General features: G+C 49.0%; 1 protein-coding gene across 1 annotated transcript in view; it reads left to right on the top strand.

The window, feature by feature from the left end:
* Positions 1-27,073, top strand: part of MASP1 (MBL associated serine protease 1) — a 76,669-nt gene that overhangs the window by 30,348 nt on the left and 19,248 nt on the right. Inside the window, exons 3-8 of the mRNA XM_066619215.1 lie at positions 2,349-2,526; positions 4,721-4,852; positions 5,639-5,835; positions 10,244-10,391; positions 11,959-12,077; positions 13,455-13,533. Of these exons, the coding sequence (XP_066475312.1) occupies positions 2,349-2,526; positions 4,721-4,852; positions 5,639-5,835; positions 10,244-10,391; positions 11,959-12,077; positions 13,455-13,533 (853 nt within the window). The remainder of the gene's footprint in view (positions 1-2,348; positions 2,527-4,720; positions 4,853-5,638; positions 5,836-10,243; positions 10,392-11,958; positions 12,078-13,454; positions 13,534-27,073) is intronic.

Raw genomic sequence — 27,073 nt, 5'->3', positions numbered from 1 at the left:
CCATGCAGTCATGTTTATCCTACACCAATTGCACTTGTCAGTTCATTTCCAAATTGCGTTCAAAATGCTAGTTATGACCTCTAAAACCTTTAGGGTTTAGTGGAAACAGGCTGTCTCAAAAGCCTGAGCCCATGCATTGAGATGTGAATCATGAGATGAGCGGGGGAGGATGGAGGCCAGAATGTGAAGCCAGATCGGAATGAAACACCTTGAATGTAGTCTTTCTTGAAAGAAAGAACCTTCTTTGAAATTGTAAAAATCCCTATTTAAATAGGGATTTAGATAAAAGCCTGCCTATGTAAACCGCCTTGAATAAAGTCTTGAATAAAGACCAAGAAAGGCAGCATATAAATACCTGTTATTATTATTATTATCATCATCATCAACAGTATTTACATACCACTTTTCAACAAAAAGTTCCCAAAGCGGTTTACAAAAATAAATGAAATAACTAATGGCTCCTAACCATCTCTTTAAAATCTGCATCGTCTCATAACCTGCTTGCCGCTTACTCGAATTGATTGAGGGATACATGAACCAGGACTTTTCAGCACGTTGTCCCCCCTGTGGATACTGCTCTTCAGGAACATAAGCCAACCCCCCAATCCCCTGCACCTTGACTAGTTTTAAGCAAGATTTTATAAACACTTTCCTTTTGCCAGCTTTTTATTGACAGTCTGGCTTGCCCTGAGGTTTGAATGGCTTTTACTGTTTTAATGTATTTTATTGTTGCAATGTCTGGTTTCCTTACTTCTTGCAAATCCCTGTTTTTATTGTTTTATTGTGCATTGCCTTGGGTAGAGTTTACTTTTGAGAGACGGTCTGGAAATATAATAATAATAAGTGCAGCACACTTTTCATGACACTTTGCACATCTGTCACTTTCATCTCTTTTGAAACTCCCTCCCATTGTTGATGCGCTAGTGTCACAAGCAGAGATGCAGTCAAAAGCATGTCTCAGGGGTTAAAAGGGCAACTTTCCATGCAGGAAGGGGGATTTACAATCTGCCTGCATTTTTTGTCTTGTCTGTTGTGATGATTTTCAAGGGAGTGCTGAGAAGGACCGTGTTCCCCCCTGGGAAACATGATGCTTCTCCCCACCCTGAGATCACAGTATCTGCACATGAGAGAAAAATTCCACTTCCACTAGAAATGCAGGATGAAAGTCATGTTTCCATCCCTTCACTCAGCTGGGGGACTGCCTGCCATCCTCACAGGGACTCTCTCTCTCTCTCTCTCTCTCTCTCTCTCTCTCTCACACACACACACACACACACACACACACACACACACACTCAAACCTTCTCTGGGTGGCAGGTAAGGCTGAGCAAGATCTCAGACATAAGAGGCCAATTACTCTAGGTATTAAAACACTAGCAGTTGTGTGAAAATATTAACTGGGGATTAAAATGAAACGAGGAAAAACAGACAATCAAATTCTATATGTACCTTACATCAAGCGGCTGAGTTCAAAAAATAAAGTGAAAACAGAGTCTATCTTAGACTTCCCTGACCTAAAGCATTCACTTATATTTGCAGTCTTCTCCCAGGAGTTGACTCCTTATTCAGTTGCTCAGAATCAGAGCTTGCGCCTTGGCTTAGGGTCATCTTGCAAAGCCCAGCTTGCACCTTGCAAGCGCTGTATATCTTGATCACCCACAGTGGCGTAGCTAAGCCAGGGCAGGGGAGTCGATTGCCCCCCTACGGTGGAGTGAAGGTTTTCTGCCATCTGGGTGACAGCACTTACAATGGTTGCACAGCAAATGCTGCAAAATTGACCTGCCCGCCCCTGTACGGCTCCAAATGGAGCTGTTTCTGGGGCCAGGGCCACACATGCACAGAGGAGGGAGTGACTGCACAGGTGCAGGGGTGATGTGATGACATTGAGGTGTCATTGTGTAAACTGGCCCGGGGTACCCACCCCCCTAGCTACACTACTGTTCAGCCAGTCCAACTAGGCAGCTCTCTTTTATTCCATTTTTGAGAGCCTGCCCTCCCCTAAGTTCTGATAGGCTAGTATAAAATCCACAGCTATTCAAATTTCCCACTCCCAAGTCATGTGAGTGAACTGGACCAGGTGTGAGCTGGGTTTGATCAAGGCCATTGTTCTCTGGCTGCATTTGAAAACATTTGAAGGAACAAGATTCAATCATGGATCACCATCATTTTATCTAATTGGGCCTTAAACTAGATAGAAAAAAATAAATCAGAGAGTGGATCCCTCGCATGGCACAGGCTGAAGTTAAGGCAAGTCCCAAATCTGAAAAAGTTGACCAGGTCAGTAGCGGCTGATGAAACAACAATATTTCCAGCCTTTGACATATCCCCCCCCCATTGGGCTTTGACAGGTTGAGTCTGAAGACCAGCTCTTGGCCACTTTCTGTGGGAGGGAGGCCACAGACACGGAGCAGACCCCAGGGCAGCAGGCGATTGTGTCCCCAGGCTCCTACCTGAGCCTCACCTTCAAATCGGACTTCTCCAACGAGGAACGCTTCACAGGTTTTGACGCCCATTACACAGCAGTGGGTGAGTAGCTGCTTGACTATGGTGTGTTCACTGGCCTTCTCATTGAGGGACCCCAATAACCTCCAAGGAACCCCAGGGCATCTCAGAAAAGAGTCAGAAGCCATCCAGGGCTCTCCCCACTGTCATGAATATGTACAGTTTAGGCCTAGTAACATGTAAAGCCTGAACCAAGCTAAAACAGTAACACAGAAGTGGCTTGCAGTCCTAGCTGCTAAGAATTCACAACTCAATGGAAGGTGATGATGTAGCACCTAGGCAGCCAGAAAGATGCCCATCAAGGATGGAATGCAGCTGTAGATCTCCAGGGGGGAGGGAAGAGCTGAGAGGGCAAGCTTCCAGCCCCACTTCCGGAGGACAGGGTCTTTTGGTCTTGTCTCTTGGTGAGATAGGTGGTGGGTGCACATCCTGCCCCGCCAGGACCATGTGGCCCATAGGTAACTGACCTGAGGATCTACAAAAGAAGCTGACCCAGGTGAGAGTCAGAGAACAATAGAGTTAGCCAGTTAGCTTTGTTGTTTTATGCTGATATGTTTCCTAGAAGTTTTTATGCCTCTAGCATTTGCTGCCTTTTGTAACTTTTTATAACCCTATGTACTTAATAAAGTAAAAATCCTTTTACCATGTTGGTTCATTGTCTGTTGGGGACAAAGGTTCAGAATCCTGCCTAGCCATTCAGCAAGCTACCAAAAATCCTCATTGTGGACTAGTAACTTGAGAACTGAGACTTTAAGTAAAGAAAGTGCTCAGTGCTTACAAGGGATATAGTTAAGCCTAGAGGGTCTCGGTGTCCCTGGACTGAGGCACTGGCTCTTACAGGGTGGTGGCAGTACTACCGAACAGGGGATCTTTGAGGGCTCTAGGGTTCAGAACCAACAACGCTGAGCACCCCAAAACCCTGGGAGTGAGACCAAGTGTACGACACCCACCTACCATGTCTCCTTCCTTATAGCTGACTTGCATTCTCCTTGCCAGATGCTCTTCCCTATCCCTGCATGGGCTCTCTTTCTCTCATGATGGTTTTCAAGGTTCTCGCCAACATTTCTGTTTCCCTAGCTATGGCTGGGTCTACAGAGATTGTAGATCACCTGGTGCAGTAATGCTGTCCCTGAACTGTACCACTTGGTCAGGAAGGGCCCAGAGAGCTGCTGGCTCAGTTAAGGGAGTAATACCCAGTGGTCAGCGCTCATGCAAACCTCCTTGCAGTCTTCTATTTGGGGCATTTCTTGTTTAAAATCAAATCGTAGTAGTGCTTGCAAGCAATCAGGCATTGCTAGTTTGCCCATGAATATGGGCTAGGCAGGCAGAAAAGGAATTAAAATAGGAAAAGGGACTAGAGAAAAATACAACAAGCAGGTGGATGAAAAATGCCAGCATTGGCTGGAGGGACACAGAGAGATGCATCCAGGTTGGATGCAACTAGCCAACTAGCAACACCCAGCACAGGATGTTGGGTAACTACTTACAGCCCAATCCTGTTTGAGCTTTGCGCCACCAGCATGCTTGTTCTGGCAGTGTAAGGCACTTTATGGCTGTCACAAAAGGCGGCATGCCATTCAACATGATCTGAGTGACACTGCAAGTGGCTGGGTCTGCATGCCAGTGGACTGGGGATGCCCACCAGCTCTGGTAAGGTAGTACAGGGACTGGAGACAGCCAGGGAAGAGGCAGAACAAGGCACGAAGGGGGAGGAACAGGGAGGAAATGGGACAGAGAGGAGAGCGGTTTTGGCAGCAGCGGCACATACTGATATACTGACCGCCTTCCTGGCCCCAGTCCACCAACCCAGGTCCACTCAGACTTGTGCCAACTATTAAGCCATGTGGAGAGATAAGTACGAGATAGATAGAGCCAGAATGGTATTTGCAAAGATCGTAGTGGAGCACGGAGAAAGCAAAGGTACAGAGGACAGGGGTTGAGGGAAGAGGAATTGGTTTACACTTAGAATCCCATGTGAAGCCCACAGAGATGTTGAAGAACAAATGTTACAGCCTTCCCTGAACAATCAAGATGTGCAGCCCTCACATTCAGCTCTTGCTAAAGCTTAGAATAATCTTCAAGGGCAGCTCCTTTAAAGCATGTTGCAGAAGTCAAGCTTTGAAGCTAAATATCCCAGAGTGATGGGTGCTAAGTCAAAGAAATGGGTGGCCCAAGAGTTCAGTGTACGAGCTCATTGCTTCCTCTTGTTCTGTGGCAGATATAGACGAGTGTCTGGAGAGCAGTGACGAGGAGCTGGCCTGTGACCATCATTGCCACAACTACATTGGTGGCTACTACTGTTCCTGCAGGTTTGGCTACATCCTCCACTCCGACAACAGGACTTGTAAAGGTACCACACCTGTCATAAGCCTGCAGGCAGGTTGCCCTGTAGCTTGGGGTGATGTGCTGCTTGCTTCACTGCACAATGACAGCGCATGCTTTCGCTCCTCCAGGCAGCATGGCTGAGCATTTCCTGAGAGCCCAGCTGGCCTGTGCCACTCATGGCCCACCAAGTCAAACACAACCTCCTGTGCTGCCTTCTTGGGACTGCAAGTACAGGGGGGTTGTGCGACCCCTGGCTGGTTGCCACAATCACTTTCAGGACCGGCCTTAGGAGCTGCAGGGCCTGATGCAACAGTTTCTCTTGGGGCCCCCCACCCTGTGGTCTCCCCTACTCAGCAGGACAAACAGAAGGCAGCCCCTGGGCCAACTGCATCTGCTTCAAAGTGCATAACCCAGGAGTAGGTGACATGATGACATTACAGCCAGTGGCTTTCAGGGGGCCCGTTTCGGGCCAAAAGACACAGGGACAGGTGGGGAGTGCCAACCAGGGTTAACGCTCCACTCATCACACCAGCCTCACAAGCATCAACTGATGAGTAAGGTGCTGGATGCAGCAGCAGGCGTTTCACTCTCTGCCCTTGTGGGGGGGGGCTTCATATGTGGTACCCAATTGGGTGAAATTGGGTCTGCCCTGAACACTCTCTTAGGAAGATACACCCAACTACCTTTCTCAGGAAGAGGCATGACTGTCTGAGCACCTGGACCACAGGCAGGGGGTCTGTCAGTCAGCCCTACAGAGTGCCCAACTCTCTCAGAGTGCCCTACACCCCCCCTCACCTTGTGTTTGTTGCAGTGGAGTGCAGTGACAACCTCTTCACCCAGAGGAGTGGTGCAATCAACAGCCCAGACTTCCCCAACTCCTATCCCAAGAGTTCAGACTGTTTGTACCGCGTCGAGTTGGAGGAGGGCTTCTTCATCACCTTGCAATTTGAAGAGGCCTTCGACATTGAGGACCATCCAGAGGTCTCCTGTCCCTACGATTACATAAAGGTGAGCACAAGAGGCTGGGCTTGCCCATTTGCCAAGGGGACAGGAACTGGGGGGCTGGGAAGAAACACCAGCTCAAGAATCTCTGTTGACACCACTGCCATCCCATCTCAGCACTAAGATTAACAGAAATGTTTTACGTTAGTCACTATTCCTGTGTCACAGCATTTGGAAATCCAGGCCAGCCAATTCCGAAATCTTGACCCAGAGAGGATCAGGGTCAAGGACTTCCTGAGCTTCCTCCAGGCAGGCCTCAACAAGGGCCTCAGCACAGCCACCCTCAAGAGACAGGTCTCAGCGGTCGCCTCCATTCTGGGGTCCCCCAAGGGAAGGGCCCTGGTGGCACGCCTGCACATCAGAAATTTCCTCAAGGGTGTGAGTCTCCTCAACCCGCCCCCCAGGACCAGGGCTGTCACTTGGGGCCTGACACCGGTGCTGAGGGCATTGACGAGGCCTCCCTTTGAACCTATGGCGACGTGCTCGCTCAAGCTATTATCGCAGAAGACCGCCTTCCTGGTGGGCGTGACTTCCGCCAGAAGGGTGTCAGAGCTGGCAGCCCTCTCCGTAGCCAAGGAACTCTGCCAGATCCAGGAGGACAGGATTATCCTCCACACCGACCCTTCCTTCCTACCCAAGGTGAAGTCCTTGTTTCACCACTCGCAGGAGGTGGTGCTACCCACCTTCTGCCCCAACCCTTCTCATCCCAGAGAGCAGGAATGGCATGCCCTTGACGTGCATCAGGCGGTGAGCTTTTATCTCTCCAGGACCTCAGCCCGCCGGCATTCAGAGGCCTTGTTCGTCTCATTCTGACCTAGTGACCAAGGCCAGGTGTCTCCCCCCACCATTTCCAGATGGGTTAGGGAGGCCATAACCGAGGCCTACAGGGCACCCGGCAAGGACCCCCCTAAGGGCATAGTGGCCCACTCCCTCAGGGGGGCCGCAACCTCAGCCACATTCAGGGCTCACCCCCTCCCTGGAGGCAGTAGGCGGAGCAGCTACCTGGAGCTCGCCTAACACATTTATCAAACACCACAAGATTGACGCCTTCGCCTCTGGGAATGCAGCTTTCGCAAGGCGCGTCCCCCAGGGCGTGGCTCTATAGGCGCTCCCACCCTTGAGGAGCACTGCTTGGGCACATCCCACTTGTAAGGACTAAGATGGACATGGAGATCCCACTGGAGAATGGGGAGATTTGTACTTACCGTGAATCCCCCTTCTCCGTGGTCTCCATGTCCAGATTAGTTTGCCTGCCCTCGCAGCCGTTAAAAAAAAAAAAAAAGGAGGAGAAGCAGACATGCTGAACACCAGAATCTTAAAGTCTGGGGGACGCAGTCCAGCGCAGAGTAGCAATAGACCTGGGGTAGGGCCCCGCGCCACCTAGGCCCATTCTGCACTCATCCCCCAAGCCAACACGCAACGCAACACGTGCCACCAGAGGACCCCCACTACAGTGCCTCTGGATGGACACGGGACATCTGGCTTCAGGGGCAGGGCTCTTCAAGCCTGGACAGTCTGGGTAGTCCAGGCAGCCCCTCCCCTCAGGATGACCAAAAGACTCTGGCCTGCCTACCTGAGAGGGAGGAGCTACCCACTTGTAAGGACTAATCCGGACACGGAGACCACTGAGAAGGGGGATTCACGGTAAGTACAAATCTCCCCATTTTGTGGGATTCTTTTCAGCTTGTAGAACCTGAGGATGTGGATAGGATCCTCTGGAGTGTGAGGCCATCCGCCTGCCCGCTGGATCCGTGCCCAGCATGGCTGGTTAGATCTGCCCAGGAAGGACTGGCAAAGTGGACAGAGAGGGTAGTAAATTCATCTTTGAGGGAGGGGGTGATGCCTCTGGCATTAAAGCAAGCAGTGGTTCACCCCATCCTGAAAAAGCCCTCTGTGGACCCCTCTATGTTGGATAATTCTCAACCAGTCTCGAACCTCCCGTTTCTGGGCAAAGTGATCGAGCGGGTGGTGGCGTCTCAGCTCCAGAGGGTCTTGGATGAAGCGGATTATCTGGATCCTTTTCAATCTGGCTTCAGGACAGAGACAGCCTTGGTTGCCTTGGTGGGTGACCTACGCTGAGGGCTGGATGGAGGGAGTGCATCCTTGCTAGTCCTTCTGGACCTCTCAGTGGCAGCATTGACCATCATGTCCTTCTGGGACGGTTGGCCGAGGTGAGGATCGGGGCACTGTTTTGCAGTGGTTCCGGTCCTTCTTGGCCGGCAGGTCCCAGATGGTCTTATTAGGGGACTCCTGTTCGGCACCCTGGCCCTTGAGCTATGGGGTGCCACAGGGTTCTATATTGTCCCCCATGTTGTTAACATCAACATGAAACCGCTGGGAGAGGTCATCCGGGGATTTGGAGTTGGGTACCGTCAGTATGCTGATGACACTCAGCTCTATCCCTCCTTTCCACCTGACTCCAGGGTGGCTGTCTCTGTCCTGGAGCGTTGCCTGGAGGCAGTTGGGATCTGGATGAGGGCGAACAAGCTGAGATTAAATCCGGACAAGACTGAGATCCTGCTGGTGCAGAAATCCACGATGCGGGTGCTGGACTATCGCCCTGCTCTGAATGGGGTTGCACTTCCCCTGAAAGAGCAGGTTCGCAGCTTGGGGGTTCTCCTGGACTCGCAGCTCCTCCTGGATGTCCAGGTGTCAGCTGTGGCCAGGGGTGCCTTTGCCCAGCTTCGGCTGGTGCGCCAGCTGCGGCCGTACCTGTCTCGCGCAGACCTGGCCACGGTGGTCCATGCCATAGTGAGATCAAGATTAGATTACTGTAACGTGCTCTACGTGGGGCTGCCCCTGAAGATGGTCCAGAAGCTACAACTAGTGCAGAATGCGGCGGCTCAGGTAGTTGCTGGGGGTCGGCAGTTTGACTCTGTCACGCCGCTACTCCGGCGGCTGCACTGGCTGCCCATTCGTTTCCGGGCTGAATTCAAGGTGCTGGTTATGACCTTTAAAGCCCTAAATGGCTTGGGACCAGCATATTTGAGAAACTGCCTACTTCCGGTTTGTTCTCTAAGGTCATCAGAAGGGGCCCTGTTGGTTGTGCCGTCATTGAGAGTGGTGAAGGGAAAGGCGGCCAGAAACAGGGCCTTTTCGGTGGTGGCACCTGCACTATGGAATTCTCTCCCCTTTGAATTGAGAGCAGCTTCCTCATTATTAATGTTCTGGCAGGGCCTGAAGACTTTTTTATTCAGGAAAGCCTTTGAGGCACAATAGGGGCTGTTTTTATAAATTTATAAATTATGTCTTTTACTGCATGCTTTCAGTCTGCTGCTATGTATTTTATCTTGTTTTAATTGTTTTTAAGTGTTTTGTATTTTTAATGTTTATCTGTTTCCTTGTATTCTAACTTGATTGTTAGCCGCCTTGGGTGCCCTTTGGGGAGAAAGGCGGAATACAAATATTATATATATATATATATATATTGTGGCCCATCAGCTGTTTGACAGCCTTTTCCCTCTGCGCTTCCAGTCTCAGGCAAACCACAACAGAAACTTTACCATGCCAGAGATAGTTGGTCGGGTTTGCATTTGACCTGATGGGTCACAACTTTGTTGGCAACCTTCAGTCTCGAAAGACTATGGTATCGTGCTCTGAATGGTGGTTCTAGCACAGCATCTAGTGTGGCTGAAAAGGCCGATTCGGGAGTGACAATCCCTTCCACACTGGGAGCAAGTGCAGTCTGACCCTGGTCTGTCTCCCTGGCTATGGGCCTTCCTTCTTTGCCTCTTTGCCTCAGACTGCTGGCAAAGTGTCTCTTCAAACTGGGAAAGGCCATGCTGCACTGCCTGCCTCCAAGCGGGCCGCTCAGAGGCCAGGGTTTCCCACTTGTTGAGGTCCACTCCTAAGGCCTTCAGATCCCTCTTGCAGATGTCCTTGTATCGCGGCTGTGGTCTACCTGTAGGGCGCTTTCCTTGCACGAGTTCTCCAGAGAGGAGATGGATGTCTACTCAGATAATGTGGAGAACTTCCTACCTTTTCCAGAATATTCTTGGACTAAGCCACTGAGGGTCTCTCGGTCCCCCCATGTTGCATCTTACCCTCCACATTCTCACTATTTATTTATTTATAACCTCCCTTTCTCCTATCATGGAAGGTGTGCATGGAATTCATAGGAGGTCTCTCATCCAGACTCAGACCTGAATGCTTGGCCACATGATCCCAGACCATGTCTTGGAACTGCACTGTAGGAGAGATCAGGAGATGATCGGTCATCTCTTTTGAGCTTGTGTAGTAGTTTAGATTCCCCAGGATTCCTCCCCTACAGACCTAAAAAATCAAGTCTACCAAAACAGAATCTGGCCCTTTTCAGTCAGATGTCTCCAAAAGTAGCTGAATACTTCCTTTCAGTGCTGTAGGTTGAAGTTGCAACTCTCCACATAGTCTGTCCTCTGGTTGTTTCTTTTGACAGATCAAAGCTGGGCCAAAGGAGTTTGGACCTTTTTGTGGTGAAAAATCTCCAGGACGCATTGAAACCCGAAGCAATAGCGTGCAGATCTTGTTCCACAGCGACAACTCTGGCGAGAATAGAGGCTGGAAGCTGGCGTACACAGCAATCGGTAACCTCACCTGCTGTGATAATGCCCCTTACTTTAGTGTGCAAACTTGTGAGCAGTGGCATAGCTAGAGAGGGTGCAAGGCACTAAGTTTTGCAGGAAGCCTCACGGCAGCATGCAAGCAGCCCCTCCCCCTGGCAGGGAGGGAGCCATTCCGGGCAGGGGACCAAAACAAAGATGTACTCCTGGCTCTGAAGGGGAGGGACCACTTGCATGCTGCGTGAGGCTCCCTGCAAAAGTTAGTGCCTTGCACCCTCTCTAGCTATGCCACTGCTTGTGAGACTGTCAGGGAACCTCTCCTGTCTTCTCAAACACTGAACAGGCTTCCAAATGAAGTGTGTTGAGTTTTTTAAGTTCCTGAAGTACTATACCTGCTAAATTCAAGAGGCTGATGCACATCAGCCGTGTATACATATTTGACAATGTCATGGAAGGGTTGGAACATCCCTTGGGGCAGACGAAACATGATGCGGAACACAGGACTTTCTCTTCCATGATTGGTCTGTAAAGGAAATGGTGGTTTAGGGGCAACAAAACCGCAGCCAGCGGCTTTAGCACTTTGCTGTAGTTCCATCTCCAGTCATGGCCTCCCATCTATGAGTGTTACCTTTTCTCATGCAGATAGCACATGACAGGGAGGTTGTGCAGTGGCAGAGCTAGAGGGGAGTGCAAAGCATTAGGTTTTGCAGGTGTCTGAACATGGCGTGCAAGCGGCCCCCCTCCCCTTCAGAGCAAGGCATTTTGCCTCCGTTTTGCTCCCACTACCTGGAATGGCTCCGAAGGGGAAGGGGAGGGGCCACTTGCACAGTGCATTCAGGCACCTGCAAAACTCAGTGCGTTGCACCCCCCTCTACCTAGGCCACTGAGGTCATAATCAGAACTGGAATTGCAACGAGGACAAAGGCCTAAAAAACCCACCCATGCCTCAGTTTGGGACCATTTCCTCACCTCCTCATGCTGTTACTTCACAAAAGCCCAATCCTGGAGGAGGAAGGTGTGCATTTAGGGTCACATCTAATTTGACACTTACAGCCCAATCCTTTTGTTGCCCAGCACTGCTGGAACAAGCATGAGGGCAGGGTTAGGTGCGACACGCCAGAGAACACAGCCTGGCTGCTGCCATAAATAGCAAGCAGTCGACTCAGTGTGCCAGTGGCCACCAGACACCTGCCTACACAGGTAACTGTGTGCAGGGGCAGGAGGCTGGCAAGAAGGAGGGCAGACTAGGACCAAGAAGGGGGCAGCAGCACCCTCCAATTCCTAACCCTCTTCACAGCCTCGATCCTCCAACCCAGATCCACATAGGCTCGCACCACCTATAGAGCTGGTGCAGGTCACAGTAGGCCAAGCTGCCCAGATGGGCTTACCCACACATGTTCCCTTACCCCGAGGAAGCCTAAACTCCTCTGCAGAATACAGTAGGCACCACTGCATCGCTGCGCAGGGAGTTATTTAGGACCGGGCTATCGGTCTCAGTGACCCTGGAATTCCAGCTCTGTTTCAGATGCTTTTATCAGCATCACTTTCTGTTTCCTCTCTCCTTTCTGTTTCCCTTTGCTGCCCCTCCAAGGGGACCCGTGCCCGCTTGTGGAGCCTCCAGTCAACGGCAAGATTGAACCTTCCCAGGCCACATACACCTTCAAAGACCAGGTGGTCATCAGTTGCAGCACAGGCTACAATGTCTTAAAGGTACAGCAGCCCATGGGACAAAATTGGTTGAGAACCTTCTTGAAATGACAAAACTGAACAGCGAAAGCAGGGTTGGAGACACCGTGGTTTGGAGCAGGGAGAATGGGCAAAACAGACCAGTGGATAAAAGGGAAGGGTGCAAAGGGAGTTGTGGGTGGGCGGCAAAAGCAGCTCACCAGGGCTGGGGGGCAGGGCAGCCCCACCGAGACACACAGAGAGAGGAGCATTGCGAGGGATAGCTTGCTGATGCGTCATTAGAGAAGCCATGGCGAAAGTCACTGGTCTGGATGGTTTTGAAGAAATGCCTGGAGGAGTAGAGGTCTAGCAAAGCCTAGCCATGCTAGTTAAGCAGAACCTCCATGCTTAGGGACAGTCTACCACTGAATACCATTTATTGACGAGCAAAGTGTGGAGGAAGGCCTTTAACCTTCTAGCCCTGCCTGGGGCCTCCCAGAGATATCTGATTGGCTGGTATTGAAGACAGGATGCTGGACCTGATTTGGCCCTCTGTGGGCACATGACGATCAAGACACTTCCACTGATGCCCAGCAAACCACATATAAGAGTGTTTCTCAAACTGTGGGTCAGGACCCACTAAGTGGATTGCGAGCCAATTTCAGGTGGGTCCCCATTCATGTCCATATTTTATTTTTAATATCTTAGATTTGATGCTACCATGGTATGTGACAGCATTTGGGGAAATGTTACAGATCTGTACTTTGAACAAGCTACTACATATATGCTTTTAACAATGATAGTCAATGGCACTTACTCCTGCGTAAGTGTGGGTAGGATTGTATACTAGAATTGTTAAAAAACTTTCCTGCTTGATGATGTCACTTCTGGTCATGACATCATTTCCGGTGGGTCCTGACAGATTCTCATTCTAAAACGTGGGTCCCAGTGCTAAATGTGTGAGAACCACTGACATATAAGGTTGTTACTTGCCTTCTTTCCTGAGCTTTCCCGAGCAGAGGGGCAACTGCTCCTAGGCCAGTGTTCTTCAGGATGGGGAGGGTGACTTTAACCATTCTTGTCAGTGGTGTCATTGCAAGACTTGGAGGAGGAGGAATGCCCCTGAGAAGTGGATAAGAGCCACCAGGCTCAAGGAAGGCCAACATGAGGGCAGAAGGGAAGAAAAAGCTGCTTCAGACTTTGTCATAGGCAGCCAGGAACTGGCCTTGGATTCTGCCTCCCCCACCCCCCTCTCTTTTCCAAGCCTGGAAGCTGAAAAGCACACTCAAGGAACACCCTCTGCAGGTGTGTTTGTGAGGGTCAGGTGAAATCATGTCCCAGGCCAGCTGCTGCCTACAGGCTGCCCATCAGCCACCCCTCCTCTACAACTTACCTGTCTTTCATTCATATTCCTCTGTGCAGGATGGCGTGGAGAGCAAAACATTCCAGATTGAGTGCATGAAGGACAGGACGTGGAGCAACGAGGTCCCCATTTGCAAAAGTAAGATCCTTATTCATCCCCTGGAACCAGTGGCATAGCTAGAGGGGGTGCAAAGCACTATGTTTTTCAGGGAGCCGTAGCGTGGTATGCAAGCAGCCACTCCCCCTCCCTTTTGGAGCTATCCCAGGGGATGGGAGCAAAACAGAGGCACACACACAGAAGGCCTCCCAGAAAGCGTACACCTCCATTTTGATGCCAGTGCCTAGAATGGCTCCAAAGGGGAAGGGGAGGAGCCCCTTGTGTGTTGCGGTGAGGCACCCTGCAAAAGTGCTTTTGTACTTTGCACCCCCCCCAGCTATGCCTGGAACTCTTTCCGAAGAGCAAAATGATATGAGCTGTTACACTTCCCCAATGGGACTGTACTGCCTCTGGAATGCACTTGGGGGACAGATTTCAAGCACCTCACCTTGAAATCTCCCTGTATGTGGAAACTAAAGCTGGCACCCCTTATTCCCTGACATGTTAGCCTTGCAGGACTGCAGAAAGTTAGATACAAGGCGCTTCCAAGCTAGCAGCCCTCCATGTGAATCCTAGGGGTGCTACAGTTCCATGAGGACAATCTCACGGGCCTGCTTGCCTGCACATTTCAAATGGTTCTAAGGAAAGACGCTTAGTGGGCAGGTTATTAAGGGTGTGTCTCATCAAGTTCACTGTAACCCAGGAAGTCAATGAGACAAATACAGAACCAACAATTCGTGTGACATTTTTGAAATGCTGTGCCAGGAAGGAAACCATCTCTGCTTTCCTGCTCTCCTGAGTTTGCACAAGTTGCGATCGATGCAACTATGTGCAGGACTGCAGCCAAAGCAAATTTGCAGTAAGTTCCTACTTCAGCTGACTTAACTGTGCTTTTGCAACATCTAAGAAGGGACCAGAAGCCATGTAGGTAGGGCCTGTGCACCCCCCACTTATAGTCTTACTTAATTCTCCCAAGATTACCAAATTGCCTCCTCTTCTCACATGGATGAACCAAGTCAGAAATGGAAAGACCCCTTCCATCCCTTAACTTCCAAGCCAAGGTTGTTGAACATTGCCCACATCCCAGTTCCACCTCCACCATGCACCCAGGACATTTTACAAACAAGACAGTTATACTGACCTGCCTATGATATTTCCCACCTGCCTGCTTTTGGCAGCTTTCTAATGTGTGAGCAGTTGCACAATTATTTCAGTGGATGTTTATCTCTTTATGCATCAAACATCTGAGCACTACAATGTAATCAGGCCCCCAAAGTTGATGCCCCAATTCAGCTGTCCCATGGAACAAGCAGTGGCTCAGGATATTATGCACATTTTCACCTGCCCCAGCCAGCTCAGTGGAGGCTAGACAAGCATTGCCATACATGGGATGCACTTCCAGATGCACATGGAGCCCATCATGGCCTTGCACCAGGAAGCCTCTCTTTCTACAGAAGAATCTTCCTTGCTGGATTTGAATATGGGTGCTGACAAAGTTGGAGTCATTCCAGATTCATTAATCGAGAATGAATGTATGCCATTTCTTTCCTGGGTTCATTAATTCTATGGCCAAATTAATGGTGGTAACAACAATACTCCTGCCCTCCATGCTTAGCAAATTGAGAAAATGCATCATTATGAATGACTCCTGATCTTATTGGCTGTCTCCTGCATGCTCTCTCATTGCCTGACCACTAATTCCTGCTTTCTCTCTCTTTGCTTTCCCCCCTTTCAACTTCCCTTTTCTTTCTGCCTTTGGAACAGTTGCTGAAATTGAAACCACAGACGACAGGATGGAGATAAGAGAGGATTCAGACCAAGTGGCAGGATGACCCAGGTGCCCACACACTCTGCCTTTAGAAAAGGGCGCGGCCTCAGCCTCTTAGCCCTGCCTGGGGGGCTCTTAAGGCTCTGCTGGGGTTACAGGCTCGGCCAGCCTTCGTGGAGGCACCAGTGCTGTTTCTTTTCTAGATCTGCTGTCACGGTGGGCCTGGGATCTGTTAACTTCTTCCAGCCAAGGCATGCTGCTATTAACTCTGTAACTGAGCAAGCGATGCATGGCATGAAACAGTTTCTCCTTGGAACAAAATAGCTCAAATGATGGTGGCTGCGGGTTTGAGCTGCTCCTGAGGACACCCTTTGCTTGGCCCGCTCTTTGGATTCACTCCATCCCCATTTCCACAGGAATGAAAGTGATTTTTGCAAGGACCGGTTGAATTGCCTCTGCTTTCCTTGGTGTTGGATTTTGCCTCCTGCTCAGTGTTAATGCTTTTTTGGCCTTTCTCTCAGGGCTTTTGGTGGTTCTCTTTTAACATGGCATGATTCATAAGGGTACTGCTTGCAGCACACACGGACAACTGGTCAAAAAAACCATAACTAGAGCTCTTTGACAGAATAAGTGAGTCCTCACTACTTCTCCTTGCACACATTATCTTCACACCACAGAGCCTCCCCTTTTATCTGCTTTAAATGAGATCACAGCTCAGCACTGGGGAAACACTGAAATGTGTAGAGGAAGATGTGGACTATTATCTCAGCATCATAGTTATGCAGCCAAAAACCTACTTCTGGAAATATTGCCAGATGGTGGTCTCGGGAATCTCATCCTATGTGTTGCCTCGGACTGAGCTGGAGCATTAGCTTCAGTGGAGTAGCTACGGAGAGGGCGGCACGGAAAGTACTGCAGGTGCTGCAATGCGCTGTGTAAGTGGCACCTCCCACTTGCTATCAGTCATTCTGGGCAGCGATGACAATGCGCAGGAATGGCTCTGAGTGGGAGGGGCTGCTTATCCAGCCATTGCAGCACCTGCAGTACTTGCCACACCACCTTCCCTCATCACAACTATGCCACTGATTAGCTTGCATGGCCCGGTATTGGCAGCAGAGCTCTGAGGCCTTGGACTCAGGCGCCAGGGTCTGAGCCTGGCCTCTTCCACATACCTGACGATGGAGCTGTGGACCCAGGTGGCATGATCTCTTGCTTTGCCACCGGTCTTGGCAAACTGCTGCTTGTCAGAGTGGACAAAACTGGAATAGATGGACATGTGGTTCAGCTTGTAGTATGGCAGACCTGCCTACTCCTGAGAAATACTCAAAGACAGGACTGTTCAGTGGAGGAAATTCACACACACTGCTGAGAGTCATGAAATGTTGAGTCATCAAGTAATAAACATATCTATGTGACTTACAACCCAATCCTATGAAGTAAGCCCCTTTGAGTTCAATGGGGCTCACTCCCCGGATTGTGGCTCCAGCCTGCAGTGGTTCCCCAAAACCCCACAGTGAGTCCAGGCAGAGGCTGAACTAGAATGCCGATCTTTTATATCCAAGCCCAACACTCTAGCCATGAGACAATGATGGTGAACTGGTCCCAATCTGCACCCATATGAGCCCTTTTCTGCCATTTAGACATGATGCTCTTTGCCATAGTGAGCAAGCTATCAACAGACTGAAGGGGTCTGGAAAGGAAGGAGCCTAAATCTCATCATACTTTCTTCACACAATACGGGTGGGTGGGGATGGAAGACCAGGAGCCCAGGGACTGGGGCTGTGTCACACAGTTAAGATCGAATAAGAGTGATTATTGCCATCCTTGCTGCAAAGCTTCATTCTTTATGGTCAGGTGGTTTTTGTCAATTTCAATCATTCACTTCCTCCCAACCATGCTTGTGAAACTGACAGGGTGTAAGAAATCCTAGTCAACTTCTTGTCAATTTTTATCAGTTACCTGCCCCAGTGCATGTACTGCCCTTTCAAAGGATTCCCCCCCCCCGCACCCCTCACCTGTTGCATCCAGAACTGAACAGAGACTACAGTGAAGAAAATCCTAGCGGGGTGGTGGCAGATTGTGCAGAAGGAGTGTGATGACCTGCATCACGTACCTTATGGCAGGGACGGTCTTCTATCTAAGTCTAGACAGGGCCGTGTGGGCCACCATTCCGAAGAGGAAAGCTCCCCCTCCTACATTTGCAAGTAAAAGCATGATGACTTTTAATGTGGGAAAAGCATCAGTCATGTATGTCAGGAATGAGCGTTAACAAGGCGGGGGAAGATTCCCGAGGAGTCGTTAAAGCACTTGGAGAGGCGTGCATGATCTCAGCCTTAGGATTTTCCACCAGACATCTGCAGATGGCGGAGGAGTAGCCCTTAAGCATGAGCCGCCTGCTTGTCCCACAGTGAAAAGTTGTCAGTTCCATTCAGCTGGCAAAGCAAATCTGTTCCTGGAAGAACTTGCCAGGGACCTCGCCGAAAGAAAAACAAGCACCTTCTCTGCCCAGACCTTCATGACACATTGGAGCCCATCTGTTTTCCTTGGCCGGGAGACGAGTGCAGCCCCCTCGTGTAGGAAAAAGTAGAGGCACGGATCGCTCAATGGTGAGAAGTTAGTAATTTTGCCAGCCTGTGTGATGCACTGAGGGCTGCTTGCGGGAGCAGTCCTGGCCCCTCCCAACCACATGATGACTGCCCATCACGGCCATTTTGAGCCTGCTTTCCCCATCGCTTTGGAATGCGTAACGAGGCTATGTGGGGCTCGCCCAGCCCACAGAACAGCTCCAAATTCTGTGACTGTGAGCTGGTCTGAACACATTTCTTCCCTGTGGTCAAGCGCCTGCCTGAAATGTTTTCTAGGGAGAAGTAGTTTTGCCCTGATCTGGTCTTTTAGGACCAAACTGCATGTTACATTTAAATGTGTAAAAAGACCCCATGGATTTCTTGTTTATAAATAGTGTGTGGGCTGTGGGAGGCAGAAAACATGGTAACAGCACAGTGATGGGGCAGGGGGCTTTGGCACTTTGCCTGTGCTATGGTTCACCTGTGGTTCTAACTGCATGTAATACATGTACTGCCCTTTCGAAGCCCCCACCCACCCACCCCCAGCCTTGTCTGCTGCACACAGGACTGGAGTCAACAGGAAGAAGTTGTTTATGCATGAGCCCATTCCAAGCAGTGTGCTGGATCTGCTGTCCAAAGGTGAACAGCTCTGTGGAGCAATTTCAGAAGTTCCCTTTGCAGTTGGATATCTCACCCCCACCCCACACACCTGCCCTTTCCTGGCCGCTGTTTGGTAAGTAGCAACATCTTATCAAGGAAACAGCACTGAGCACATTTCAGTCCCCTCTTACACAACTGAACTTCTCTGCATCCAGAATCCCAACTGATAAGCAGACATGGCCTTCCCAGACTTTGGGATCGTTTCCAGACCTTGCCAGTTACTATTTTTTCTTCCCGAAATATGTTTGTTGATGGGAAAAGCAAGGCAGGACAGCTAGTTAACGGGAAAGAAAAAATAAATTCCTTTCTCAGCACCTCAGGGAAAGTGGCACTTTAGGCACTCAGAGGTGCCTAGTCACCTTCAGACTGTGAGAGAAAGTCTCAAATTGGTTGGGGAAAGTAAGCACTAGAATAAATTTGCTACTTTATTTGCAGAAAATGAGCTGTTTTTCTTCTATATTCTCATCCTGGTCCTCCATGTGCAGTCCTGAGCAGGTGATCCAGGTGGCAGATCCTACAATGATTTTGGCCAGTTAAATTTTAGGATAACTGGGGTCAACATCAACGTATAGCAGCATAAATTTAAATGGGACCAGAATTCAAAGTGACTAGTAGCAAGTTCAGGACTGACAAAAGTAGGTCTTCAGACATGAAGTGTAATTGTCCTTTAGGATCTATTGCCACAGGCCATTGTGATGACCGACATTTGATCCTCCACCACCACCACCAGTGGCCGAATGCAGGGGACAATAACAAAAGGATGCATCCCACCTTGATTTCTGCCCTTGTTGAGCCATCCAGTAAGCCATATCTGAGTTCAGGTCTGCCTTGTTGAAAACTTGGTACAGTAGAACCCGGCTATCTGCGGATGTGGCATCTGTGGATGACTCAGCATGGATGCCAGCAGTTATCGGGGTTCTCATTTAAATACCTTTAACAAGGAAAAAAGCACCAAAATCACAGTTTTTGCCTTTGCGCTGTCAAACTGTACCATTTCCCAGCCTCTTCAGCTATTTTTTGGCCTGAATGACCCACTTCCGGGTCATGTTGAGGCAGTGGCATAGCTAGAAGGGGAGCAAAGCACTAGATTTTCAGGCGCCTGAACGCACCATGCAAGTAGTCGCTGCCCCTCCCCTTTGGAGCCATTCTGGGTGGTGGGCGCAAAACAGAGGTGGAACACCATTATTTTACAGAGGACTCTTGGAAATGCCTGGAGTTTTTCTGAGAGTTCTCTCAGAAAGTTGGGGAAAATGCAGCTGATGGGAGCTCACCCATCACTAGAAGTCGGCCCTGTATTGCTCCACCTTAATTATATTTCTGCTTGGAGAGATTCTATTATTCAAATGTGTATTCAAAAGTATGGATGTTTAAACCTCTATTAGCAACTCAATTCTATTCCGAGCCAGTCCAGAGCATGCAGAGGCACTGGGAAGCCTCCACTTCATGCAGGCAGAGACAGAGAGGCAATGAAAACACTTTTTAACCTACCTGCTGCACCACATCATGGTCCCCAATAGGCCTACTCAGATCTGCACCAGCTCTTTGGCTGGCATAAATCGTAATGGGTCCAGAGATGTGTATCGAGGACAGGCCAAGAAAAGTGATATTAATGGAATTTCTGCAGCCAACCTCCATCCCCAGTCCATCCTTGAAGTGCACCTGACTGGCCCCAATCCCCGCCGTGATCCTCCTCAGAACAACGCAGAATGCTCTGTCCACAGACTTACCTGCTCTGGTGGAATCTGGGCACCCTATTGACACACGTCTTGCACTAGTAGCCTTTTGGATTGGTGGCACTAGCCTGCACACCATTGCTGTAGCTGTCCCACCATGGTTTGGGGCTTGCACTAATGGCAAGCAAGTGACGCAACTGATGCAGCCTTCACTGCATGCTATGGTCAGGCCAGGGGCCAGGGTGCAGCAGTGGTGCAAGTCAAAAGTTTTATACTCACCTACTCCACTGTGCCATGGTCCTCAATGGACCTACTCAGATCCACACCAGCTCCTTTGCTAGCATAAATCCAAGTATGTGGGGCTCAGGCCAGTGGCACAGGATATTGGCGCTGCTGCAAATACCCACCTCCTGGCCCAAACTGGTCCCTGCCCTGATCCACCCCAGAAAGCAGTCCCCAACCTATGTGCCACCACAATAGTTGCCACCCTAGTAGCCCTGGCCTTGGTTGGCAACCTTCAGTCTCGAAAGACTATGGTATAAGCACTACTAGGAATAGTCATCATGTGGTAGAAGGAGTTAAAGAGGCAAAGAAGGAAGGCCCATAGCCAGGGAGACAGACCAGGGACAGACTGCACTTGCTCCCAGTGTGGAAGGGATTGTCACTCCCGAATCGGCCTTTTCAGCCACACTAAATGCTGTTCCAGAACCACCATTCAGAGCGTGATACCATAGTCTTTCAAGACTGAAGGTTGCCAACAATAACAATAAAAATAACAATAAGGTAGAAGGAGTAGAGGAACATGTGGTGCTGTACCAGCTCCTTCATCCCTACTTAGCTGTCATGACCAGCATAGGTTTTGTTTCATGCTCTCCAATTCAAAGAATGCTAGGAGGTTCCAGGGGCAGCAGTTACCATAAGGTCAGCTTTCTTTTGAAGAAAGAGTACTGGAGAAATGTATCCAGGCAAGGTACCAAGACATGGAGACCAAGGCAGTTCGAATTAAAAAATTTTCCAGAGGAGTCAAGCACACACTTCAATATCATGCATTCGACTCAGTGGGGATTACAAGGGCTTAATTTGGGTCAGGTTGTGCCCATTTTGGTTTGCAATATTTGTTTATTTCTAAATATTGTTGAGTGGGCCAACCAAGAGGCCCTCTTCTTCTTTGTAACCTCACATGTTTCCCTCAAACAAGCAGCCTGACTACAGAGATCCCTCCTCCGTAGAATCCTTCTTGCCAGCTAGCTTCAAACACAGGTATCTCTTCCCTTCACTGCCTACATTCCAATTGCTAAACACTTTATCTGTTTACCCAAACCCAAGCAGGTATGAGGGGTGTCGACTATCTACCAGGCACCAGCCATAAAGGCTATTAAGGAGGCATTAAAGTAGTGATTGTCAACCAGTGTGCCACGGCACATTGGTATGCCATGAAAGGCTAGCAGGTGCGCCACAGAGTTTGGAACACAGCGGTTGCAAATAATGCCAGCAGAATGCCAGCAGAGACCTTCAGAAGCTTCCCATGGCCATTTTAAAACTTCCCATGGCCATTTTAAAACTTCCCATGGCCATTTTTAAGCTACCTGTGCTATTCGTGGGCACCATTTTGAAGGTCTCCACTGGCATTCTGAATGCAACACAAACCCTTAGAATGCAGAGGAAACCTTAAAAATTACTCCTGCAAATAGCACAAGTAGCTTTAAAATGGCCACGGGAAGCTTTTGAAGGTCTCAGCTGCAGCGGAGACCTTCATAATGCCGCTGATAGCCAAGAACTCCCAGTGAATACAGAGAGGTAGGTGGCAATTTTGTTCCCTGCAGATAAACAAATCCATGAGTAGCAAAGCTGTGAGTAGAAGGAACTGACTGTGTATATCTTCATGGTCCATTTATGTGTTTTACAAAGCAAGGCTGGAAATTCCAGAAATTGTGTTAAGCAGTCCCAAGTATGCACTCTTGCTTAAGAACATAAGTGCCTTGCAGGGTCAGACTATGGTCCACCTGATCCAGCAATTTTTCAAGTATCCTAACAATCAGCAGGTGGTCAGAAGACCACCAGAACTTGCCAGTCAACCACCAGTAGACCACATTCTACCTTAAGCCCACCATGCCCTACAACCTTAACCTAGAAAGCCCATTTACTGTCTTCCTTGCCATATGACACTTATAAGTCTTCACTACTTGATCCCTGCTGAAACCAAAGCTAATTAAAAATAGGTCAAGTATTTTCGCACTGATGTTCACAATCTGTAGTATCTCACCTGCACTCACATGATTCCCACGTTCCTTACACTCTCCCCCCAATTAATTAGAATAGCGGTTTTCAAACATTCTATTTTCAGGGAAATGACTCTTCGTTAACTTGTCTGTAATGAACTGGTTGCACAAGGCACAGGATTCTGGGCCACATCTTAGGGAAAATGCTGAATTCACAGGGCATGTTGATCAGACCTTTCTGGGCTCTGCTCCCACCCCAAATGTCCTTGGCTGGTGTCTGAATAGATTGTGCTTCTGTTTCATCTTTCAGGCCGAAGCAGCAATTTGGGGCATTAGAACTATTTTCCTCCAGACATTTTGATTGTGAAAAATCCATCTCAATTTGCCATCTTTGATCCCTGTAGACCCAGCTGTTGCTAGTTGGTTGTCATTTTTTTCTCCTGTTTACAGCTTTGATCTCATTTTTGGATAAGGGTGTTCCCAGTCAACAGGGATTAGGTGAATTGGAAGACAACAGGATTCTAACATAACCAATCAGATTTGGCTACATCAGGGGTGCCCAAACCCCGGCCCTGGGGCCACTTGCAGCCCTCGAGGCCTCTCAATGCGGCCCTCAGGGAGCCTCCAGTCTCCAATGAGCCTCTGGCCCTCCGGAGATTTGTTGGAGCCCACACTGGCCTGACGCAACTGCTCTCAGCGTGAGGGCAACTGTTTGACGTCTTTCATGAGCTGTAGGATGAGGGCTCCCTCCACTACTTGCTGTTTTACATTTGTGATGCAGCAGTGGCAGTGAAGGAAAGGCCAGCCTTGCTTTGTACAAGGCCTTTTATAGGCCTTGATCTATTGCAAGACCTTCATTCATTCATATAAGTTCATCTTTAATATATTCATTTATGTAAATTTACTCAAATTTTAAATGTAAATTAATTCTTTTTCCCCCCAGCTCCCAACACAGTGTCAGAGAGATGATGTGGCCCTCCTGCCAAAAACTTTGGACACCCCTGGGCAACATGATAACATGAAGGGCAAATCAAGCCAAATGAGAGTGGGGGGGGCAGTCCCACTTGGATTAGTCACAAGTGAGCCTAAGATAAACAAGAATGACACAGTAAACAACACAACCATTCAAATCTGGTAGCACACTGGCATCACAAAAAGCACACAAAGTTAACTCCAGAGAAGGACAGCCATGTAAATGAATACCTCAGCAATTACCAACATTTTTCTTCAAACCACGCAATTACCTGTATGATCTTCTCTGTGCCTCTTGTGATGTCACTTACAGCTTCTGGGAGACTCTTCCAGGTTCTGCAGTTCTGTTTCTAGGGCAACTGTCTGTAGTAATGAATTTTCTGTCCCTCCACCAGACAGACAATTTGTCACTACAGACAGTTGCCTCGAAAGAGAGCCGCAGAACCCAGAAAAGTTTTTCAGCAATTTTCAACTGCTGTGCTCCAAACTCTGGTGGCACACCCACAGACCTTTCATGACACACCAATGTGCTGCAGCACACTGGTTGAAAATTGCTGGAATAGATGAACATTTCTGCAGGCACGGCAGAAAATCATTGGAAGAGGAAGGCAATTTTGGGCACTGCTGAAAATGTTCCTGAAAAAACATAGTTTTGACTCAACCTTATTCGAAAAGCATTCCCCTAGCTGCACATTACAGTTGTGGCATAGCTAGAGGGGATGCAAAGCACTACGTTTTGCAGGGAGCCTCATCGCAGCATGCAACCATTACCCCTGCTAATTGGGTAAGAGGCACTTTTTCAAGTGGGTGCTCCTCTTTTTAGCAGGGGGAGAGTAACTGGCCCATCTCACCCCAGCAGTGTCTTTCTAGTGGCTGTAGACAGCAACTGTTACCCTGCGCATGCACAATCTTGTCTGATCTTGGAAGCTAAGCAGAATCAGGCCTGGTTAGTACTTGGATGGGAGACCGCCTGGGAATACCGGGTGCTGTAGGCTTATACCATGATCTCGGAAGCTAAGCAGGGTCAGGCCTGGTTAGTACTTGGATGGGAGACCGCCTGGGAATACCGGATGCTGTAGGCTTATACCATGATCTCGGAAGCAAAGCAGAGTCAGGCCTGGTTAGTACTTGGATGGGAGACTGCCTGGGAATACCAGGTGCTGTAGGTTTATACCATAGTCTTTCAAGACTGAAGGTTGCCAACCAACCTGCTGGTGTTCTTTTGCATCTTTTTAGATTGTGAGCCCTTTTGGGACAGGGAGCCATTTAGTGATTTGATTTTTCTCTGTAAACCACTTTGTGAACTTTAGTTGTAAAGTGGTATATAAATACTGTTAATAAGAATAATAATAATGCAAGAGGTCCCTCCCCCTCCCCTTTGGAGCCATTCCAGGTAGGGTGAGCTAAACAGAAGTGTGCGCTTAGTGCTGTGACTAGATGATGGTCTGTGTATGCCTCCATTTTGCTCCCCAAGCCTGGAATGGCTCCAGGGGAGGGACCCCTTGCACACTGCAGTGAGGCTCCCTATAAAACTTTGCACCCCCTCTAGCTATGCCACTGCATTACAGAAGAAGATTGGCAGTGGTGGGCAAGCTGTCGTACAGGGCAGCTTGCCCACCTTTATTGATCTTCTTCTTGAGGAACCCCAATAAGTCTTCCAAGAATCCCAGGGCTCTCCAGAACACAGTCAGACTACCACTGAATTAGAACAGAAATGTGAGGCTCTGCAAAAGAGAGAAAAATTGTGCAACCCAAGTAAAGCAACAGTGATTTCTTGCAGCAAGAGAAAGCTTGTTGTGCAATGAGAATACAGCTGGCAAATTAAATGAAATGTCGGCAAACCGACCTGTTCAAATTAAATATGACCAGAGCATGCAAACTTAATTTTCCTCATTAATTCAAAGAACGGCATTTGGCTTTCCTGGTTTGTTTGTTCCTTAGAACAGAAGCAAGCCACTTCCGCACAAGTCCTCAGACGCAGCCATAAAAAACGCTGTTTATGACTGTCCTGCCAACTGTTATCGGGGCAATGTGCCGTCCTTGCTGGCTGCAACTGACCGCCCCTTGCTCTTTCTTAACTGAAAGGCTGTGATTAATGTGTGAACTGGGATGAGAGTTGACTCCAGTCACAGATGTGCTCATTAGGGTGGCTGACTGCATTCTGGGATGATTTTTCTTATGCCACAACTCTCCTCCCTACAGTCCACTCCCCCCCCCCTCCAGTGAGCCTAGGAGTGATTAAATGACAGCTGTTCTTTATGTTTTGTTCTTTCACAAACCATGAAGAATGATGGAAAATAAAAAGAAGACTCACCAAGAGATCTTCAGTCTCAGTACACGTCCAGCTTCTTCATAGTTACATGGTTGCATTTCAGAGATACAGATCAGCACATCAACTGCTGATCCCAAACCTCACCCCTACCACTTTTGGTGGCCCCCCCACTTTTTTAATATTAAGTTGTCATCATTTATATGTTCCTTCTTCAGGGGCTGCTGACAACACAAGTGCCAGGCAATCAGCCAGTTTCTTTTGCAGGTTTTAGAACTGACTTTTTTCCCCAAAGTACCAGCAGAAGAAATGATAGATTTGAACTAAACGTGGCGAGACTGCCCTCAAACCAGCCCCCCTCCCAGCCTGCAAATGTTACATCTGCCTTCACCCTAACAAGAAAAGTAGCTGCTCTCTCCCATTTCCTTGCTTAACTTAAGATGATATGGAGGCTGTGGGCTTTGGAAAGGGGTATCTGCCCAGAAGGGCAGCAGCAGTTTCACTCTATTCCGAAGCTGTCCACAGGGCCTCCTGGAAAGGTTCTAGGAAAAAAGCCCATAAAAAAATCCCCACAAAATAATCCCTTAACCCTAACCCACTGAATTCCTCCCACCCTAACCCTAACCCATGAAGGCAATGTTTTTGTAAGCTTTTTTCATGTGGGCTTTTTTTCTGGGTACCTCTGAAAATATCCCAGGAGATGCCGCCACAACAAATGTCTTTGAGCTCTTCCAAAAGTTATGTTGCCATCCATTACCTGCACTTTTAAGCTACCTGGAGTTGCAGGAAAAAGCACAGCCATGTAGGTCTGGTCCCGATCCATCTCTTGCTTGCTACAGTAGGTGAGGAAGGAGGTAGGCAGCGGGTGGGGTTGTCCTTCTCTCCCTTCCTGCAACAGGAAGGCTCAAGGTGCATGTCCCGTGTAAGACACAGCAACCCAATCCAGGAGTAATTGAAAATGTAATTGCCACTAGTTAGAAGAAGACACACCAGTGGCTGGACACTACACAGGAGGAGCAGCGACCGAGGCAAATCAGCCATAAACCACAAGTGTGAAGCTTGGTTCAGACAAGGACGTAGCACCCCCTGATTCTTCATCACCAGTTTTCTCACACTTGATGCCTCTCATAAATTGATTCCACAAGAAAACACAAAACATGAAGCGAGGTGAGGCCAGTGGTGTAGCTAGAGGGGGAGCAAAGCACTAAGTTTTGCAGGAAGCCTCACCGCAGCATGCAAATGGCCCCTCCCCTTCAGAGCCATTCTGCACCTCTAGAGCAAAATAGAGGCTTTTGCCTCCATACAGGCCTTTTCCTTGCCCAGAGGAGACCTCTGGGACTGCCCCCTCCCAGGATACAGTGTACACTCCGGTAGTGCAGCTGCATTGGTGGGGAGGGTAATGTTTACATAGTATGGGGCTGTTAGTGTGGGTTGAGAGTGGTAACCTAAGAATTGGG

The sequence above is a fragment of the Tiliqua scincoides genome, chromosome 3, assembly GCF_035046505.1.
Source record: "Tiliqua scincoides isolate rTilSci1 chromosome 3, rTilSci1.hap2, whole genome shotgun sequence".
Taxonomy (NCBI): domain Eukaryota; kingdom Metazoa; phylum Chordata; class Lepidosauria; order Squamata; family Scincidae; genus Tiliqua; species Tiliqua scincoides.
This window is presented reverse-complemented; position numbering and strand designations above follow the sequence as displayed.